The sequence below is a fragment of the Apus apus genome, chromosome 9, assembly GCF_020740795.1.
Source record: "Apus apus isolate bApuApu2 chromosome 9, bApuApu2.pri.cur, whole genome shotgun sequence".
NCBI classification, from domain to species: Eukaryota; Metazoa; Chordata; class Aves; order Apodiformes; family Apodidae; genus Apus; species Apus apus.
Genome location: NC_067290.1, coordinates 18,945,104 through 18,967,529, shown reverse-complemented (window position 1 = coordinate 18,967,529; position 22,426 = coordinate 18,945,104). Strand labels below are relative to the sequence as shown.

The following is a 22,426-nucleotide window of genomic DNA, read 5'->3' as shown; positions in this document are numbered from 1 at the left end:
CAGGCAGTCCCCCATCATCTGACATCCCTCCCCCCCCCCCCCCCTCAACTGGTTCAGGGATCTCTCCCAGGGAAAAAAAACAGGTTTTGAGTGTCTGTCACTGCACACCAGCCCTGCTCGTCCTGCTCACAAGGCTCAGCCTCTGCAGGCCAAGGCTGGATGACTGGTCAGAACCCCCTTCTCAAGAACTTCAGAGCTCATCCAGCAAACAAGGTCTTCCAGGAATTTAAAATTGGGCATTTAAAAAAAAAAAAACAAAACAGTCTCTCAGAAGCAATTGAACCAAATAAATCAGAGTCAAGAACTACATGCAAAACCCAAGACTATCATTTTTACATGTTTTAATCAAAATTATCTGGGTGGAGAATGGCAGGAACAGCTGCTAGCTGCTTTCTAACCCAGCCACATTGTCTGCATAAACCTCAGCAGAGTGTTTGTAGGGTATTAATCCCCAAAGAGGGCAACACAAAGCCAGGAAAGATGTGAATCCCCAGGATGAGAAATGCTTTATTGCGGTGCTTACCTGGGGGGAGAACTGGGAAGGGCAAATCTTGGTCAAGGAGAACCACCCCCATCCCCCCTGGGAAGAGCTGGAGATGAGGACAAGTAACACAGAGCACCTGAAGCTCTGCAAATCCACACCTTAAGCTCACCCTGGAGTAATGCAGCCCCAGGGTGACCCTTCAGACATGAATTTGTGGTTTCAAACCACGGGTACCCAATGCCAGAATCTTCTTAGAGTGAGATCTAGAGCATCCACCTCTGGATCCTTCTCTGAACCAATAACAGAAGAAAACCTGACATCATCTCCTTACTTACACCACCTTACTTACACAGGAAACAGGAAAGTTCTTTTCTCAAGTAAGAAAACTATCCCTTTGTTAAAAACCCTTCAGATTTCTGTCAAAAAGTACAAGATGAGCAAATTGTACTCTATGGACCACTGAAATTCACCCCACAACAATAAAAAGTTGTTGGTTTTTTTCCTTTTTCCTCAGCAGCAGCTCATCTGTTCATCTTGGCTGGTGGATTCTCAGTTTAAAGGCTAATTAACAGATGCATTCAACTCACCCTTAGTAACTGCAGCGTTAGGTGAGCCTGAGTCATTAGCATGCTTAACTGAAATAAATAAATAAAAGTGACAACCAAACACAAACATGCACAGTTGATATGGAATCAAATGAAATAATAAATCAACCTAAACAAAAACACCCTCCCCCCCCTGCCAAATTTCTGCCCAAAAAGAAAGAAACAAAAAAAAAATTAAAGTAAAGCAACAGATGAACAACAAATTTCTGAAAACACAAAGAAAATCCTTCAAAAATATGTATTATTCTGCAAAATACTTCAGGGGTGATAGAACCATCATTTCATCTTCACTAACTAGTATAATAATAATAAAAAAAAAAACACTAAGCATTAAGTATCCACTATAAAGAAATTCTATAAAATTTATCCTGTCTCTTTTTTCTTAATGTCTATGTTTTTCCACGTATCTTGTTGTACTACAGTCCCTCAAGGGGGACTTGATACAGAGTGGAGTGGGCAGGCTCAAGCTCAGTTGACAAAATCTTTCAGGTCTGTGCCTCTGTTTTTTGCCTGCTCCCAGGCTGGGGGCTTTGATGGCAGGGGGCAGCACTGGAGGGTTCTGCTGGGCCACTGCCAGGCTATCAGTGTCCCCACAATCAAACCCCATCTCATTTTTCTGTAATCTGTGTGTGGGACTGGATCCATTAGAGTACCTATGGAGAGCAACACCTCATTGCAATATTTTTCTCACAATTATTATCCCAAGGTGCAGTTTAAGCAAGTATTAAGATACAAAAACCCACTATTAATCCTTTATCTTAACAAGAAAACTCTCAGAATCATACATTAACTACTAGGCTTTCATTCATAAAGAAAAATCTCCTTGGCTTCCTGGGCTGCATAAGCCAAAAAGGTCAGAAGTATTAGCAACAGAAAAGACTGATATTAAGGCCACAGGCAGCCTCAGCAAGGGGCACAAGTGATACCAGAAACTATTTACAGCCAAAATGGATTCAAGTAGGGCAGGAGGGATCTCCAGCTGGTATAAGCTGCCTTAGCTCCTCTGGCTTCTGTCAGGCTCTGCTGGCTTAAGGCAGATGTGAGTGTGCCCTGGAAGGTTGTTTTTTTTGTTGTGTTGGGATATTTGTATTCTTTTCCTCTAACACTAACATCTGTACACTCCTGTAGTTAGTGGCTGTAAGCAGCTGGAATGAGAGGTAGGTATACACTGAACATGTGCACCCGTGTGAGGATGGGACAGCAAACTGACCTCGTCCCAGTGGGACTCAGGGGGAGGGACAGTACCTGAAACCACATTTTGTATGAGTCCCTCAGAGTCTACAGGAACACGGAGCTTTTAAATAAATAAATTAATGCCCTCCACATTGGGGCAATGGCAAATGCCTCCTGTGTCACTGTTGATGCTCAAGGCACCCTGCAAAGACCTGCTGAGCTCTGTCCTTCCCAGCCACTTTGCTGAACCCCCATCAAACCAGCCTGCACCCTCAGAGGCAGGTGGCCACATAAAGTCCTTGAGAACCCAGTGAGATCCCATCCATCAGTCACCTGATGATCTGCTGGAGAAGTAGCTTTCCCTAATGCATCATTAGGTTTCACTGCAGGGAGAACAGGAGGAAGAGAACAAGGGGATTTTGGGGCCCAACAGCTGCAAAAAGCTTTTATCTGTTGAATTTAGCCCTTGGAGTAAGGTTAGTAATGCAGGAATAAGCACAGCAACATGCGTTTCCTTCAGAGAGAATCACATCAGAGACACAGGCCACACATATGGATTCACTGATGCCCGGGGAGCTAAAAAAAGAAAAAATAAGAGAAAACAAGAAGCTCCTCATCCACAGACTTACACCGGGAAACCTTCAGCGTCATTGGCATCTTCTGTACAATCGTCCTCAGTTTTGGGAAGGCAGCAAAGCAACAATAATCACTTCGACTGTCATTTTCTTCCACGTTTGCAAAGTAGAGATCTCCCTTAAGGCTCATGGATACCCTTTCATCTTGTGGAATGTGCTGCAAATCTAGCAAGAAAAAATAATTATGATATGGTAATGATACTGAGCTGTGTCACCAACAGGACTACTAATGCCCTCCTGTCACATGCTTGCTGCCAGATACAGCCTAGAACTTGGATGTAAACGAGGCAGAAGGTCCAGCATGAGCAATGGGTTGTTTACCAATATTCAACATAAAACTGGTAACTGATAATAAATATGTAATATATAATAACATATATTATATATAAAATAGGTGGAAAACTAATGATAATTTAATAATACTCACGGCCAGTCTCCCAAACACTTTGCTCTTTTGTATCTACAGGTTTCAGCACGGGAGGGTCAGTATGAACCCAGGCTGCTGCACTGCCTCCTTGTTGATCCAGCCCCAGGGAGGGCTGTGCTAAATATGTATGTCAGGAGTGGAGAAGCTGCCTTACAAGATCAAGAGGTTCAGTCTGGCACCCTGACTCTCAAAGTGCTTGGTCAGCATCAGAAACAAACCCCTCATGCCATGGAGGCAATTCAAGTTCCTCCATGTCCACAGAGCCACAAATTCCTTCAGAACACAAATGCTGGAGAACAACATGACAGAAGCCCACAGTGAACTAATTATACATACCTGACAGATCTTTTTTTCCTTAGTATCATCATTAGTTTATGAAAAAAGGAAAACAGTAATGAATGAAACAATGTATTGACACATTCTCTCCTCTCTACAGGAAGTGCAGTCGTCCTCATTACTGGCAGACTCATTTACTGATATGTAAGCTTTCTGTTCTCTCAGATTTAATAGCATGTTGTGTCAATGTACGCTACAATTTTACTTTGTGTTTTGTAAACACATCTTGCCATTCTCCACTTTTCAATGTTGTTTTTCCATACCCAGATCTTTCTCCTAAGCACTCGCCCAATTATCATTCCCGTCAATTACGGATCTGTAATGAAACTGCTGTGGAAGACAAATGTTTTGAGTCTCCTCATGTGAATTGTGTCAAAATTGTTTACTTACCAATATTCATCCAATAAATATGCAGAGGGGGGATGCCCTTTGGGGGGTTACAGTGCAAAATCACAGAATCACCGTGCTCCACATCAAGGGGCTCAATTTTTTCTTTTGGGAATTTTGGCACACCTGGACAAAAGCAAAGAAGTTCCTCTTTTATTGCTGCCTATTGAAATTTTGCCTTTTTTTTTCCTGCTTAATGCAGGTTTTAATAAAATATTTACCTTAACATCGTCCTTTGCATTCTCTGCTTTCAGTTACTGCTATTATTTGCAAAGTGATCCAGAGTAACAACACATTTTACTAAGAGTAAGAAACCTCTGCTGTCATTTGTCATTCATAAAGTGCACAGACTGTAGCACTGAAAGCCAGGCAACTGAAGGGTGATGTTTAACACTTGTCTGTGATGTCCATGAGCTTTGCTTAGGCTTTATTTTAATGCATTTATTTTCAAACACTTTCTGTAGAACCTCTGTTTGTACTGTCTGGAAGGGAAAACTCCAAGCCCACAGAAGCACAGCCTGAGACACAGACTGGCACAGAGGCCTGTGCACTGATGGGTCTCAAGCTGCTTCTGGGAAATCCAAAACCAGCCTGGGAATGCAGCATGTTCTGGGAAGTCTTGGCTAAAAAGTGGATCCCTAGAAGCCACTGCAAGTCAGTGAAGGTGAGGACAGAAATCAGGCAGCTGCTCCACCTTGTGCCTGGAGTTGTCCCAATTCTTATGCATCTCAGATGAAACAGAAATCTGGTTTCAGGACTCCTCATCTCCTGCAGACTTCCTCGGCAAGCTTGTCATCTGGGATGCAGAGGCAGGATTTGCACAAAAGAATACACAGGGCTGCACAAGGACTGCACTACTTGGGTTTGAATATAGGTTAAGTAATTAATGGATCAAGGACTTGTTTGATCACCCAGAGAAGAGCACTGATGGCAGCAGACCGTTCACAGCCTGGACCACACATTGGCAAACCTGGGCAACCAGGCCAGTCTTGGCAGCCCCAAATACAAGGAGCTCATCCAAGAAGAGGAGATATAGAACTGAGCTGGAGCCGACCCCAAAAAACAAGTGCTGGGACGCTGCAGCTCAGAGATGATTGCAAAGAAATTAGTCTGTAAAATGTAACCACTCCTTAAACAAATTTCACTAAGACAGTTTCAGGGCAGACGCCATCTTCATTTCAGGCTTCATTTCAGGCAAGTTCAAACTAGTGAAAGTTTCAACTGCATTAAACAGCAAAATTAACAGCAATTAAACAGGAAAGGAATGAAAGGATTCTGGCTGTGCAGAATAAACTGGCACAGCAAATATTGTCATCTGGGTGTTCAAGTCATGACAGGGATATCTGATAGCAAATAAACAATCTGAAACATCAGCAGTCCAGGAGAGCTGGAGTCACATCGCAGGAGTCAAAGCCAAGGAGGGTGAGAAATGCAGAGCCAAGACTCTGAGGAGACCTTATACATTGTAGGATCAGTAAACATAAAAAGAAAAAAACACTGTAGACCTGATTGCTTGAATGCAGATAATTGCATAGATTATATCTCCAGGAGGATTATTAATAAATTATGAATTCTTAGGAGAGGCAGAATGGAGCTAAGGAGCACTACCCACCCTGTAGGGCAAAATTCAGATAACAAAGGGAACTATACCTTCAAATCCATTTCATTCAATAACCTTCAGTCTTCAAGCCCTGGAAAATACATCTGCAGATTGCTGGAGTGGTGGAACCCTTTTCAGTAGGAAAAAGTCAGTTTGTTGATCTAAAGCTTACTTATTCCCAAAAAGCACAGCACTCTCACCAAAACTTTAAGAAAGCTGGATCAGGTGTAGGATAAGGGATTTCTGTCTAAACAAAAGAGACCAGCAAATAGTCTAACAGTAAGATCACTCATTTAGGATGTTGGAAACTCTTGTTCAAACCCATTTTCTGCCTCATCTGGCACAACTTAACCTGGGTCTCCAATATCCTAGCTGGGTGCCATAACCCCTAGTCTTCTCAGTCCATTTCTGTAGCCAGTAATCACAGAATTATACAAAAATATACTAAGTCCCACCCGGGGAAAGTGAAAAATCATGGTCTTGGTGTCATCAGCTGACAGTGCAGGCACCCATCTCCAATGTGTTCCCAAATGTCTGCTTCTGGACTTCACTAGGGGAAGCAGTAATTTGAACCCACCTTGAATAAATACTTGAACCACAGATGGCTGGGGCTGCTAGCTTCTTCCATGCTGATTTATTTCCCTTTGTTTATAGGGAAAAACATGGAAAACTGATTTTCTCCTGAATGCATAACTCAAAGTGGTTTGAACCCTTCAAGTTCTGCAAGAGAGGAAAACTCAACTTCCATGATAAATACCTGAGCCAAACCTTCTGACAAGCAAATTTTCTTGCTGGAGTCCCACTGGTCTCAAAGACTGGAAAAAGAACTGCTTCTCAATTCTGCATTAGGAGGCTTATTAAAACTAAGGAGCTAAAATCACATTAGACTTTGGCTCTTGCACATTTGTCTTCAGCATGCTGATGTAGGCAATATATATTTTTTGTTGTTGCAGTGTTCCTCTGTTTTAATTAGTGGATATTCCAGAATCAATCACTACTGATTTGTGGTTGATCACAGAAACAATCACAGCTGAATTAAGCTCAAAAGCATCATCCGATATTAATTGTTTCATGGAAGTGTTTAATACTGTACAGAGTTATCAATGCAGCACATGGCCACTGTGAAATGTACAACTGATTGATCTCTTTGCAGCAATACCATTAAAACTGTCATGTCAATCATCACCACACACAGATGTAATGAGAGGGGACAGAGAATCCAGCACAGCCCCAAGTGCTGCCTCTCACCTGTCCATGATATGGAGCAGAACAACATTATTTAATGACCCTGAGAAAGGCCAGCTGAAGCACCAGCAGGATGGCTCTCTGAACACAAGCAATTCAATGGATGAAACAGCCATAGGGAAGATGAAAACCTGCACATCTCACTGGTGGTGACATCTTCTAAAAGCCCACAGAACAGTCTTGGGAGGGGCTTCACTGCCCAAATATTATTTCCTGACAAGGCTGTAATGTGGATGCTGTACAGCACACAATAATCAGAGTTACAGTGCATCTTCTCATGAAAGATTATCAGTGTCCAGAGTAATTTGTATAAGGAACCCAGCTCTGCTTAATCCCTGGGGTGACTCAAAGTTTAATGACCAAACTGGTCTCGTGATTAGGCTGAAATACCCTTGGCAAATTAGGTTGGCTGAGAGAAATTTCAGAAAGGAGGCTGGGTCACTCCCTCCTGCTTCTCACCAGTTCAGAAAATGCAGTATCTCAACTAAAAGCAAACAGGAGGGAGACCAACACAATGCAATACAAAATCCAACTGAGCTTAGCAGCATAAATTCCAAAAGAAAGCAAGCAGAGCTGGGGTACTCCAGTTCCCAGCAGATTTGCTCCAGATTTATTCAGGTACCTAACAGAACGTTTTGTCCTACAGCTTAGTTTTTGTCCTACTACACGAGCTTCACACAGCTGTAACTGTACCAGGCACAGCAATTTATAGCAGTTCATGTGAGAATGGAGTTCAGTCCATCCCATAATTTACATGTTTCTGGGTAAAGGGTTGAGAAATTGATCTGAATTGGTTTCTCCAGCTAACTAGAAGTCCTCAAGACCCCTGTGGCTGGTTTCTAGCTGGTGTGAAATGGGAGCCAGCTCATGATGGTAAATCAGAAATGAGCAAATCTTTTGGGAAACTGTTGTAAGAAAACATCACTACACACCAGGTCTTTTTTATAACCTTCTCTGTGGCTGCTGCTGGAGAAGTGTTCTGGGCTAGCTGGACACTTAGCCTGACCCATCATAGATATTCTTCAGTTCTTCCATGCAAGTAAGTCCTTAAAGGAGGCAAGAGTGAGGGGAAGCGGAAAGAGTGAAGGAATGTCTATATCCTTGGAATTCCCAGACACTTAACTAGGAGCTAATCTAGTGCAGCAAACAGCCCAACACAGCAGTCATGATAAGAGTCATGTATGGAACACAGCTTGGGCAGCTCCCAGCGCGCAACTCCCTGCGTCACTCCCTGTTCTCATCCGTGTGGCACCTGCAGTAGTTACATCTGGAATTTTCACTACAGCCTTTGATGAGATATGATCCTGCTTATTTATGGCTTTTTTTAATTGCTGCATTAAATTGAAAATGTTAGGAAAGTCTGGCTGCCTGGAAGAGCGTGGCTGTCAGCCCACTTGCTCTCAAAGAGGCTTCTATGATGGAATCAGTGCCGGCAAATGTTGTGGGGTTTTGGGTTTTTTTTCTGTGTAAATCCCTCTCTATCACCCTTTCCAAAACGATGGGTGCTGGCAACAGTCAGAGTGATCCCAACAATTTAGATGGCTGGAACAGTTGTCAAAGGTATGGGACACTGGTTTAGGAGGAAAGAGGTGTTAAGTGTTATTCCCACCTCCTGCAAAGTCTAAGTGAGTGACTCTCTTTTGGTTTATTTTCCAACTAGGCTACACTGACCTGCCTTCCCAAAGCGTGTTTCTGAGACCTCCTAGCTCAGAATCAGTCTGTATCCTTTAATGATTACAGAATATTCCCATCTGCACTCTGGACAATTTTATGTGTAGGCTACATTTATATCCTCGGATCTTCGGTCTTTTAGAGCAACAGCTTTAGAAATACTGAGCATAAATCTTAAGGCAGTCTACCATGAAGAGTCTTTTACACTGCAGTTAATTAAAGAATTTTAAACTGTACTTTTTCTCCTTCATCTGGCACTGGGCCTACTCAGCAATTCAAGCAACAGATTTCCCAAATACAGGAGGAGTGTAGCTGAGGTCTGTGTTCTCACCATGTGAATTCACTTTCATGCTGCATCTATCTTGTACCAATCTGGACTTTGTAAATGATGTGAACATACAGAGCTCTTCAGACCCCATTCTTCACCACTCTCCTCAATGTCACTATATATAGAGGAGGTGTGGTATTTTCTTTATGGAGGTGAGATTTAATGATAATTTCTGCTGACAATTCTATTGCTTTCCTGGAATGAATACTATGAGTAAACAGTCTTTTGTTCTCCTTTTCAGCAGCAACCTTCCTTTCCTTCCAGAGCCAGCATTCTCCTTCTGCAGTGTAAATGTAATTTATGAGGAAAACCAGCCTAGTCTGACTGGCTGGGTTTTTCTTCCCTTCATTGGCACGGTGACTTGCCAAGTAGCTCACATTTTCGTTGAATACAGCTGGCAAAGCCCTGCCACCTCTGTGCTGTTATCATGAATGCATGGAGTGATCTCACGCGTACCAGTCCCTGCTGCAAAACTTGAGGGTGAATAGAGGCAATTTATCCCCAACTCTTCTGTGTCACTGATTGCCTCATCTACAGCAGATTTGCACACCAGCAGCTCTCTCTCACTCGAGCAGAGTTGTTGACTATCCAAGCACTTTAGAAAATCAAAGGTGTCTTCTATTACTCTCTGAATCCTCATTTAATTTGCAGCATCTATATTGCACCATTAAATGGAAGGATTTATGGCAGAAGAGTACAAATAAAAATAAATGTGCCTTAAAACATGTGGGTGTCAGGTAAATCCCTCTCATTTATCTGTACTATTTATTTTCCGGAATTAGAACTTTGCATTTTAGCACTTAAAATCCTCTCCCCCATTTGATAAAAAAAAACGTTTTTAACTTCTGAAGTAACTTCTTGCTACCTACCCTCAGTATATTTAACACCTACTCAAGCTAGTATAGACAATTTTTTATTAAGAGCAAAAATTATCTGCCTTGAGTACAGGTTGAGTAATCCCAGATACAGACATAAACCTGTTCTTGTTTTCCCTTTTTAAGCATCTTTTTTAGTTCAGCAGCAACAGAGTATCAGGATATTATGCTGCTGGAGGTGATCCACCTCCACTGAAACAAGGCTGGTTGCACCAATGCTGTCCTAATCATTGCCTTGAACATATCAGTAAATTTCATTCTAGTTCTATAACCCTGGTCCTTAAAATCACACATTTCCCCCTCTGCCCTTCCTCTGTGCTAATGATTGAAGGACACATTTCTGAGACCAGTAATTTTCACAACTACATTTTGAGCTCCTTTTCCATTCAGTTCCAGCTCTTTAGTATTCTCCCTGTAAGTATTTACGCCAAACCCTGAACACTGCTGACATCAGACTAATGAACTCCCAGTTGATTGGATCACTTCCCCTTGAGCTTTCCAACATTTGCATCGGTTGCTATTTTGCAGTAATAAGCCGCTATTTCTCCCACCCTTTCCCCCAGCTTCTGATTTCATATTCCTTGCTCTGAGATGGAGACCATATTATCCTTCCAATTTCTGGGCACTCAGTCACAGTTGCCAAGCTGAAATATTACAGTCTTATGACTCTTGACAGCATTTGCTTTCCAATAAGTGTTTGGAAAGTGAAAGCATCACATGATTGCTAATTTATTATCAATTAAATTTCTTCACTATTAGAGAGGTTGTTTCAGCTTTACCTCAAGACTTCCCCCAAACTCACAAAATGTCTTTCACAACACTTTCTCAGAGGGATTTGAGTCAAACAATTTTTTTTTTCTCTGACAATAACTTCCTATCCCTTTATTGCCTACTACATTTTTAATTTTTAATATATTTCTAAAGCTATTTCATTATCTATGCCATTATTTCTCTCTCTCATGAGCAGCTAATATCTTTCAATAACTGAGAGCACTACTTGGCCATTTTCTCTGTTATTTCTTTTATTTATCCAAATATTTTAATTTCTGTCTTTTCAAATGAGATGCTGGCATCAGCTAACAAACAAATTGTCTCTGCCCAGATGAGATGGAGAATTTACCAGACTACAAGTCTCATCAATATTTAGGTTTTCTACTTTGCAGAAAGAGAAAAGCATCAGAAGAGGAAGCCTCACAAGAGCAAATAGTGGCTCTAGCCAAATACAAATCAGAAAATAATTCTTATGGATTTAATGGCCAAGGGAAAGAAAATGCTTTATAAAGGCATTTAAATAGTCTAGTCAAAGCAAATAATCATTTTCTGCCACTGAGCATTCAGCTCTCCTGAGATGGCTATTGAAAAGTTTATACTAATTCACCCACTAACCCATGCTCTAGAGGCAAAGCAAGAGAGACAATCCTCAGAAAGCAAAAGTAAACAATAAATGTTTTCCAAATTAATATGTCCAGGAAAACATATACATTATTTATCCAATTCAAGTCTGTAAGGAGTGTCAGCAGAAGCACCTGGAAACACACAAGGGGTTTGATAGTCCAGTGGTATTGTCTGAACTCCTGTGCTCAGATTCGCTTTCTGTCCTCGAAACCAGGAATGAAGGGAAATAATTTAATTTGAGGAAACAGTTTTCACCTTAAGAACAAAAATAAAAGCACAGGAAAAGCCCTTACTTGGAACAATTAGCTCGATTTCTTCTGACATGGCAGTTCCCAGCCGGTTGGATGCATAGCAACGGTATTTCCCTTGAAAATGGGTGATGATTCCATGGTTTTGGATCACAAATGTTCCAGAGTTGTTAGATGTAGTTATCCGTGGGTCAGATAATAAATCAAAGGGTTTTCCATCTTTAGTCCAGTTGAAGCTGGAAAATAACACAAGTGTTACAAAAGACAGGTCACAAACACTACGGGACAAAACCAGTGGTAAATATGGGTCCAATTGTTAAAACGAAAAACTTTGATATAAGATGACAAAGTTGGGTGGTAAAATGACCACTGTGCTACTTGAACTCGTGTTAGCTACTGGGCATGTCTCTCTGTTGGACACTTTAGATAACTGACTGTGACATGAAATAAGAATACCAAGCTTAAGGCAAGGACAAAAAATGAGAGAGACCATCTGTGAAAGCCAGAGTCACTCAGTGAAAGGAAGCAGAGGTCTGCAAAAACGCCGTGTCTGTAGGAGAGCTGGTTCTTTGACAGGTAAGGTCTGGCAGGGGCAATTCCCACTGGAGATACCATGGTAGAACTCAGGAAGAACTGAGGTGACTCAACTGAGTTCCTCCTGGTCTTGACAAAGAATCCCTTGTAGTTTTGATGCTACTGTGCCATGATTTTGATGAGTTCTGAAGCATTGGTCACAGTTTATGTATCTGGAAGTCTCAGATGGCTTGAAATGGGGCTGAACTGATCCAAAAGCAGAGAGGTGAAAATTACAGTGCAGCATACATTTAGTGGAACTTGCAGATTTTTCAACATTTTGCAATGTTTTAAGAGTTAATGACTGCTAAAATAAATTTCTGTTTTGACATTTCACTGATGTAAACTGCTTTGGGACTGTATGGAGAGGAATACAGGTTCCTATCACCTGACCAGCTTTGCCACATACATTTAAATACACAAGAAAACTCTTCATTGATCTGCTGGCAAACAGTGAAACAAAGGACATTTTTTATTCATACTACAAATCTCCATTCAGAGCTCAATTAAAAATGATCAAATAATCTTGATATCAAAATAAAAACTGCTTTCTTTCTTAAAGCAAGTTTAAATTGTATTGCAGAGAGAGGAAAAAAAAAAAAAAAAAAAGGATTAAAGAGTATAAATTACATGTATGCCAGTTGTTAATTTAGCCTTTGCAACACCCAGCAGGGGAAGTCTTACTACATTTTTGTTAATCACATTGTCATTACAAATATTTTTTATTTTTTTCCATTGGTGTAAAACACATGAAGCTTATCTCTGGATATTTATTTGAAGGACTCCTTCTGTGTATATTTGTAACATTACCATGGCCAGGATGATGTCAGGTACAGACAATGTATCTGATAAAATGCAAATGAACACAGGATTTACTGTGCTTGGCATTTTTAGGGGTGCTGTGGAAAATGCAGAAGACAGCTGGGACCCTTTGATTCCCATTACACACCTCCTATCTTTTGCAGCACAACACAGACGAGCTCTTTAAATCACTGGGTCAACTTGGCACATGCTAGAGAACCAGAACATCTCCCAGCAAGGAAAAGGCATGTTGGCATCTATTCACAGGGGGAGTGGAGCAGCAAAAGCTGAATGGCTTAAATGGAAACCCAAACCTTAACCTGGTCTTAGGTGATGAGTAGGTACATCAGCTATTCCTCCCCTACTCCAAACCACAGCAGTGGCAAAGGCTAAAAGCAAGCTCCATCTCTGCTTGGTGACATCTTGGCTCCATCTCTTGGCTCCACCTTCTGCAGGTGACAGAAGTACTCACGTGGGCTGCGGGTTCCCTTTAGCTTCACACTTGATTGTAAAGTCCTCATCAAAAGGGTAGGCAACCTGGGTGCGGGACTGGTTTGTGATTGTGGGAAGCTGCGCAACTGAACACAAAGAGATACCGGGTTAAGATGCCACTCATGCAAAACTGGGCTGCACTCAGGTCTTTTCTTTGAAAGGCACCATGACTGGATTGCCCTACTCCTGCAGAGGGTGAGGATTGCTTTAAAATAAAGGATGACCATCATCATCCTCCTGGCACTGACAATGCCCTTAGCTCCCCAAACCAAACGCTGTATTTTCTCAGCTGGCAGAGGAAGGTGTGACAGCAGTGACATGTTCAGCCAGACCCTCCCAGGCATCCAAAGCACACCTGTCCATGTGTGACCAACCCACCCAGGGCAGAGGAGAGTTGGGGCCATGCTGAAACAAGAGCAAAAGTCAAAGCACAGGGGTGTGGACTGGTAAATGTATTCAGTCAATAACTGGCTTTTTAAATCCACAAACAGCTACACACGTGAAGTAGCAAACTGCTTTCTCCATCCTGGATAAAATTGCCAGGAAACCCATGGACTGCAAAGATGACTTAATACCCCCCCCCCAGGGTACCACAAGGCCATTACCAGTCCCACGGTCATGCAATGATGTTGCACTAACTTAATTTTTTTCCTAAGGGAATTTAAGCATTGCAAACATCTGTGTAACAGAGCTGCACGAGGGAGAACACTCCCTGCAGTGGAGCTGGGATAATAGGATCATCACATTGTTACAAACAGCCAGGAAGAAAATTAACATGCTCTTTGGTTTCTCTTTTAAGTCCAAGAAGCTCAAAGCTGGAGTGAAACGTGGTGTCTTGCCATACCATGTGATCTCAAAGCTGAACACTTCCAAGCCCACCAGCTTCACTGATCAAACCTAATTCCTTTTTATTAAAATATAAAATGCCTCATTAAAGCAAACTAAGGGTAAGATGGTTCCCCTGTGTAGGTACTTAAAAGCAGCGGATGCCCAGACAGTTTGTCCTGCACTTTACAGGCCCAGCTCCACTTTTGCTTTATTTAAACACAAGGAGCCACTGTGGTACCTTCCTCCAAAAAAACTTCTACTTCCAAATGCTAATAAGTTTGGGTAGGTTTAGAAAAATATCCTGTAAACCTGCTTGTTTGCCTTCTCCTTTGCAGCCAGGGCTATTGGCAGACTCATGGCAGGTCCACACAATTCCCTGGCACTGGATGTATCCTACACTGAGGCCACAGGACCCAAAGCTCTGTGAAGAGCCTCCATTTATCTTTCTTTAGGTTTGCTTGTTTGTTTATTTATCCCCACCATAATTAATTCCAAACCAAACACTGTTGAGTTTTGTTTTGTTCTGGGGTTTTCCCCCCAAAAAAACCCTTTAGTTTGTAATCCTCCTGGTCCATTTAGGTTTGAAAAAAAGCAAAGCTTGGGAGGTCTGGGCTGTACTCCAGGCAGTGGGGTCCACTGCCTTTCACTGGATTGTCCCCCATGGGCCTCATCCCATATTTTACACATGTCCTGAAACCACATGGACCATGTAAAAGAGGCAGTTTGAATGCATGACCAGAGAGGGATAAAGGAGAAGCTCCCAGAGCAGGATACCAGGCGTAGGAAATACTGCTCTGGGGACCAATGTACTCCCTGAGACATCCACCTGCTCCTTTTTCAGACTGAATGGCAAGTGAGTAAGGGTATATGTACATCAAACAAGGTTCAGGGAGATTCAGAGCCAAAATGAGGAATTTATGTGAAGGACAGAAACAAACCCTCAGAGTTAAGCTATGTGCTGGATCACAAACACCAGATAGGTAAGTTTGCTCCTACATTTAAACAGACCCAAACCAAGTAGCTTACATTTTATCACACCAGAATTTCTCAAAGGCCACATTCTGTAAGGATTAAATTCAAAATAGAACAACTGAAAAGCAGGATTTAATATATTTTCTTTCCTTGGGGAAATGTTTTAAAAAATAAGGGATGTGAAAACAAAGCAGCAAAGTGTTCAGTAAATAGCTAGAACTCACCTGATAGTGGTATTTCAATAGCTGCTGCCAAACTCAATACAAAGAAAAACAGGCATATGGTGATCCCTTTTGTGCTTAATAGCATCTCCATTACTCTTCTGTAAACAAGGAGTCCAAACAGAATGAGAGATCCCTTATGCTTCCTCTCACCGTCACTTCAAATCAGATGTGAGGATGGAAACTGAAAGCCTAGTGAGGAAAAGAAACAGCCACCTTAGCTTGCAACATCAACAAGGTTCTAAAGAGGTTACTACATAAAAGTGATGCTTCAGGATTTGCAGCTAAATGACAAATTGCACTAAGTGGTACAATTTCCTCTCCTCTTTCCCCACCCCCTGGCTTTGGAAGGTCTCTATTAAATTTCTAAAAAAAACCCCAACAACCTACATGCAAAAAAGTACAAATCCATTAAAACACAGAAATATAATTATTTTTTGTTTTGCAGTTAAAAGTAGGGGTGATATAAAATATGATATATTTGTAGTCATTTTGGTTCATAAATTCCTCTAATGAGAGCTGCGTAAGTTGGAAAGTAATTTAAGAGATCTAACGAGAGAAATTTGGAACACTAATGACCTTGTTTATAAATCTCATTTGTCTTTAATCTTTCATTTATGTATCCAAAAGGACACAGCCTAGCTTAGCTCATTACTCAGGACCAAAACATGAGACCTTTGCTTTTCCTTCATAATCCCAGAACTACTTTATGTAGGTTTTACACAATCCATTTTACATCCTTAGCTTCTGCATTACAAGGCAAAAATGTCAGATGGCTGCCAAAAGGAGACATTTTCAGCTCTAATGAGCATTTAAGTGTAAGTCACAGAGGAGTAGAGGAGAGAGAATTCTACAAAAATGGGTGTAGAGAGGATTTCAGTGGTCACCGTCATTCACAAGATCTCAGTGAAACATTAACCACGGTAAAATGTATTTTGTACGTCTGCATCTTCTACCACAGACAACTACAGGACATCAGTCTCAAGAGAATTTACACCTCAGCTGTCAAGAGGGCAATTTTCAGGACAAAGTTACAATGCTGGAGGTTTTTAAGGCCAGGCTGGACAAGGTTTGGCGCAGCCTGGTCTAGTGGTAGGGTTCCCTGCTCATGGCAGGGGGGTTAGAACTTGATGATCTTTAAGGCCTCTTCCAACCTTAATGATTCTATGATTCTATGAAATCCCAGCATGCAAATTGAAATTGCTCAACAAGGGGACAAGAGACAGACACTATCATCACATTTGTTTAGAAACAAAAAGCTAAAAAACAGAGGTCTTATAAGCATCTTAGGCAGTGTTTGCTGATGGAAGCAGCTGACTGATCTGCTTAGTTCCTCACAAACCTGAGAGGGAAAGTGCAAGAAGGGCACTGTAGGGGACAGAGTGGACAGGGACATCCCCCCCTCCAGGCTCTGCTGCCTTGCCCCTGCCAGACGTTCAGGTCCAGATCAATCTGTGTCACCCATGGTGAAACAGACTCTCTGACAACAAACCCTCCAGCCACACAACTGCAATTTAGGCACACAAAAATCCAACCCGTGCTGCCACTTGTAGATGGTAGATTGGTGGTAACAAAGCCCTCTTGTCCCCGTCATCTGCTGACAGCTCTGAGGATGGGAGCATCCAGTGTCAGGATGCCAACCAGAGGAAGGGGAGCTAACACTGAGGAGCAAGAAGGGGTTTTCATATGAATGTTACAAAGCTTCAGTTTAAAAATCAAGAAGAAACAGGAAAGCAGCCTAATTCCCTAACCAAACCCATCATCTCCCGCTTTCTTTTTTTAACAAAGGGACACAGAGCAAAGAAGAAACGTGGTGAATAAAAAGCATATCCATCACGGCGTGGCTGGGCAGGGCCTGCCTCTGCAGGCTGCTGTCATTGCTCAGCCTGTCCAGCTCCTCGCTCCTTTCCCTGTGTGGAATGCTAAGGCGGGAAGCAGCGGGTGCTCCAGGCCCTCTCGCTGGACGTGTGCACAGGGTGCACCACTCGGAAATCTCCCCACAGCCGCGTTCAACCTCTGCTGTTCTTCTGTGGCAACTTCCACAACCCTGGGGTGCTGTGGATCAAGGAGCAGTATCTTTGCTGAGGGATTTACCTCACCATAACTGTCCGGCCAGACACACGCCGTCCATGGCAGCCCTGGGGCCACCAGAGGAGCTGCCCTGGCTGTGCTGGGCGCAGCAGCAGTTCCTGAGGGGGCTGACGCTTCATGCACAGCTCCCCGATGCGCTTCGCTCAGCCGGCCACTCTTCCGTGCCCTGCTCTGGTCAGAGGGTGATCCTCAGCACACAGACAAGCTGAGACATATATCCTCCCCTCAAGGAGACCTGTGTCAAGCAATTAACCTTGTTTAAGGTGATGTATAGACAGGGCTGCCAAGCATTAGGTGTTTCACGTGGCTGTCACACACTTGGCTGTCCTACCATGCCTCAGGCCCACAGCTCAGCTGAAACTGCAGAGGCCCTGGTTAAATCACCCGCTGTCTCTCTCATCTCCAGCACCCAAATAACCCCAAGCCCCTTCCTACATCATAGAATCACAGACTTGTTTGGGTTGAAGTGATCTAAAGATCATCCAGATCCAACCCCCTGCCTTGGGCAGGGACACCTCCCACCATTCCAGGCTGCTCCAAGCCCCATCCAACCTGCCCTTCAACACTGCCAGGGATGGGGTAGCCACAGCTTCCCTGGGCAACCTGGGCAGGGTCTCACCACCCTCACAGCAAAGAATTTCTTCCTAATACCTAATCTAAATCTCCCCTCTTCTGACTTAAAGCCATTACCCCTTGTTCTCCTGCTGCCTGCCCTTGTAAAAAGTGAGCAGTATCAGACATCCTCCAGACACCCCATCCATCTGTGCACCCCAGCTTCAGGCAGCACAATCTTTCCCTTCCTATAATGATTAAGCTCCAACCCAGAATTTATCATCTTGTGCGAGTTCCTAGCCAATGAACAATTTAACCACTGAGGTGATTTGGGAAAATAAAAGAGGAAGCTGCACAAGCACTTGGCAGCTCCAAGCAGGTTCCAGTCTCGCTGGTGCCAAAGTACAATGTTCTCCTGGGGTCTGGTGAGTCCCAGAGAGCAATTTGCAAAATCTTGAACTTGGTAAAAACCTCTGCTCTGCTCTCTGAGCCCGTATGCAGGATCAGTCTCTGAGCTTGCTGTAGGCCCTTGCTTTTTCCCAGGAATCCCACATCCCCCTTTGTTCTCACATGGGGAAATGCAGCAACCCTTGTACCAGGGAGGGGGCAAAACGTTACCAGAGAAAGCCTTTCCTTGGTTCAAAGAATTAAAATGAACACTACAACAAACGTTGCATTTACAACCCCTCCTCTTTCTTTTTCTTTTCCCCCTCCTCCCTCCATTTCTATATGTATGTTCATTTTCCTCTGCCTCAGGCTGAATTCAAGTAATTTGAATTCACTGCAAATACTTATCTGCACTTCCTTACCTGAAATTCATTATTTACTGTGCTGTTCAGTTAATAGTAAATACTGATTGCTCTAAGGACAGCTCATTTGTTTGTTTAATGAGCTGCCTTTGACTTAAAGTGGGCAAATCTTTCAAAATACCAGGATTTGTAAGGAGCAAAGTAGTTCCAGATTCTGTGATTGTATACCACTGCTTCCAGAAGCGTGTAATAAAAATATTGGACAACTTAACAAGAAAAAAAAAAAAAGAAATTTCCCTTTATCTCATCAACCTAGTGAAAAATTTTCCCTACATGCAATTACTACATTAAAATTGCTCACAAATAGTAGCAGAATGACAGCCAAAATTCCCAGATTACTTGTCTGCTGCTTCCAAGAGAAATTATATTGCCCTACTAAGCATGGTACCAATCTCAGCTATTTGGTTCCCTCTTAAAATATGTAAGATTTGGTCCTTGTATAAATTTCTGTGCAGCCAATTCTTAATGGAAGTACTGGATTCCCACAGCTTACTACTGGTGCTGTGGACTGGCCTTTTCATTAGCTAGAATCAGATTCAATTTCGCAGTGACATAAATGTCACAGGATTGTTAAATAAAAGCCACTGGTAATCAGAAGTTGCAGCCTTCCATGTGACTCAGCTTATGGAAAAACAGAACAAAACTCTGGGAAAAAACTGCTTCCTGGCAGGAGAAATAAAAATGTGGTTATTTAATTATACCATATGTTGCAAGTTAATGAGTACATCGGACAGGAGATTAATGAAGTACTCAAACTCTTTCTCAGTTGCAATCACAGAAGAAAAAATCCCAGACACAGTAAAAAGTGTTCGCATCCCAAACTAGCCTGGCTGAGGAGGTGGTGGGCAAGTACCCACAGCTGACAGTCACAGGGTGAAGCACATCTCACCTGCCCAGCCCCTGGGGAGCCCTGGACAGCACGGCCAGTGTCCAGCTTGGTGAGCAGTGAGCACCAATGCTCCAGGAGTAAAGCCTCCACCTCCACCCCTGGTCAGCTGGCACCTGACAGCTTTTTGACATCCCAGTGTTAGCACCAGGGGGAAGATAACCTTCACTTGACTCTATCCTCATCACCTATTTTTGGATGTTGCCAGTTCTCAGAAAAGCAGCCCAAAATGCATATGCTGGAGGTGATTAAAATAATAATCCAAATCAGAAAGATGCTCTTCCTTCCATGGTAGAATATTTCTAAATAGACTGTAGCACACAGGCGTGAAGAGGTTTTATTTTAGATGCAGTTCTGCTCCCAGGAGGCTTAGTGAAAGAAGTTCATGTATTATTTATCTTGCCAAGGACTTTATAAACATTATTGGGCAGCACATATAAAGTAAAAGTTTTCAGTGAGTTAAACAACTTCAACATTAATTCACAAAACTTACCGGTTTCAAATATGACTGCAAGTATTATGCCCTCCCAATTTTGTAATCCATCAGTCTTGCAGTCTTTCAAAGCACAAAAAATCCATAAAAATGTCATAGAATTAATATAAAGAAATACGTACACGAAGCTCTGAAATGTTCTACTCTAGCACAAGCAGCAATAAAACATTCAATACAATAAACAGTGTAAATATTAGAATTAATTTCCTTGGGACAAGGTTTTAAGACATAAGTAGGCATTTTGGGAGCCTAGCTTGTCGGGTCCTGATTTTCTGGAAGACAAGCCAGACTTTGGCGGGCAGGGCATGTCCCTGGGTGGGCAGACACAGCAGGGGGATGGCTGTGCCTGTCCCCAAGCCAGGGCTCTGCTACTGCTCAGATGTGACCAAGGGCTCAGTCTGACGTTTGTGCTGATTTTGTGGAAACTCCATTTATGCCATTTCTGTCAGAGATCTTACCCAGAGCTGAGTGGAGGCTGAAAGGCGTACAAGCATCTCCCAGCCTCAGGAGAAGGCAGCTAGCATCTATCAAATTTTGCAGATAATCCCTATCTTCTCCCAGTTTTTCCCAATAAAATCCTAAAATTCAATCCCCCTGAAGCTTCAGCAGATGACAGCCTGTGCTCTCACACAATTTAAAAGCTGGCTATAAATGGTTAATAATGTGACAGACGGGACTGGATTTGCTCCATACATCCAGCAGCTGAAGCACTGTACTCCTAAAACACAGAATGCAAGGACCATATTTCTTAAGGCCCTGCATGCCTTGCACACACAGACACTGCCTGAGAACAAAAGAAATGTGGTTTTTAATCAGTACCAATGATCTGCTTGTCAGTAGCTATCTGCTGACATTTGCCCATGTGAAGCCTCCTTCCTCGGTGCTCGCTGCCAAAGCACAAGCTTCCCCCAAAAAAATACATACATGGATTCCCTATTGTCATTTCACCAATATGCTTCTTGTAAACTAGAGTATCTGAATACTTTTTTGCTTTTACTTTGCTTTTTTTCCTTACACGTTCCAACCTGCTCCACTGGATGACTCCTTTTAAGTTTGGAGGAGTTTGTTTTTAAAAACAGTGTGGAACTGCGTAAGGTTTCTGGCAACACAACATATTTAAACTTACTAAATAATTCACTAGTACCCATTTTGGTCTATCTGCTCAACTCATTTAATGTTACCTGGACTTGACTCAGCTCAGCAGAGGATCATTTGTTAACTTTAAGTCAAGCACTTTTAAATAAAACTCCCTGCTTCTGTACTTGCTTCCTGTGAAAATTTGTTTGAGCAAGCTTAAGACCTGGAATATTTGATGAAACAATCAATTTAATACAAATTACACAACTGCTGAAAACAAAGCTCCCTTTTGCAGCTGTGGATATTTCTACATCCACAGAATAATGGCATCCTACAGGAAACACAGCAGCCCTGCAGAGCTGGTCAGGGGAGCAGCTTGAGGCCCAACACATCAGCTCTGCCCTAAGCACAGAAGGCTTCTGCGCAGCACTTGTAATAAAGCCTCCAAAGAGAATCCCATGTGAAAATCAATACCTAGTTTAGCTTCTTCATAACCAAAGAAATAAAGGTTAACTGGCAACAGTGAATTGTTTCTGACGAATACATCATTAAGCTTCAGTTATAACATTATTGACACGGCGCTTACAAGGAAATTGGGATAACTGCTGATGTGGTTGTTCCTACCATTAGGAGCACATAAGCCTGAACACCCTGCAGCCAAGTTTTACCGTTATGGATGTTCTTAAACACATGCATAAATACAAGCTCCCATTGATTTAAGGAGAACAACAGTGCTTAGCAGCAAGCGGGACACCAGGTCACACCAGGTCGGGGCAGGCACAGGTGTGCAGCAGAGGAAGGCAGAAGAACCCTCTTCTGGCACATAAACACTCTCATCCTCCTATAACTGCTTGGGGACAGTCTGAGCCAAATGCTTCCTTTAACATTTTGTCTGTAACAGCTCCCAAAAGGCCTTTTTTCCCACAAGTTTAAGTACCTTTTTATTTTTTATTAATTAATAATACACTTTGACCTCCATCACCCCAAATAATGAGTCCCTCAATATGTGCGGTGTTAAACTTGCTCCTTCATAATCTCACTTGCTCTCCCCAGGGCTCTACATGTCCTTCCCTCTTCCTCCTTCCTCTTCACTTCCCTGTGTTCCCTCTTTGCAATCCCATAGCCAAACTGACCTCCCCCCAGAGCATGAGCCTAACCAGAGCGTGTGCATGCAGGGGGGTAACACGGCTGCCCAGTGTGGTTTCAGATCCTGCTTCAGGCT

At 42.6% G+C, this 22,426-nt stretch overlaps 1 protein-coding gene across 2 annotated transcripts in view; it reads right to left on the bottom strand.

Moving 5' to 3' along the window:
* The window catches only part of CHL1 (cell adhesion molecule L1 like), a 121,847-nt gene that overhangs the window by 39,233 nt on the left and 60,188 nt on the right, over positions 1–22,426 (bottom strand). The window contains exons 3-8 of one of the 2 annotated variants that reach the window (XM_051627558.1): positions 15,300–15,488; positions 13,256–13,361; positions 11,455–11,645; positions 4,051–4,173; positions 2,892–3,062; positions 1,072–1,119 (exon numbers count right to left, since the gene is read on the bottom strand). In XM_051627558.1, coding sequence (XP_051483518.1) covers positions 1,072–1,119; positions 2,892–3,062; positions 4,051–4,173; positions 11,455–11,645; positions 13,256–13,361; positions 15,300–15,390 — 730 coding nt within the window. In that variant the 5' untranslated portion in view covers positions 15,391–15,488. Of the gene's footprint in view, positions 1–1,071; positions 1,120–2,891; positions 3,063–4,050; positions 4,174–11,454; positions 11,646–13,255; positions 13,362–15,299; positions 15,489–22,426 lie in introns of those variants that run through there. The other variant, XM_051627559.1, reaches the window with a different exon arrangement.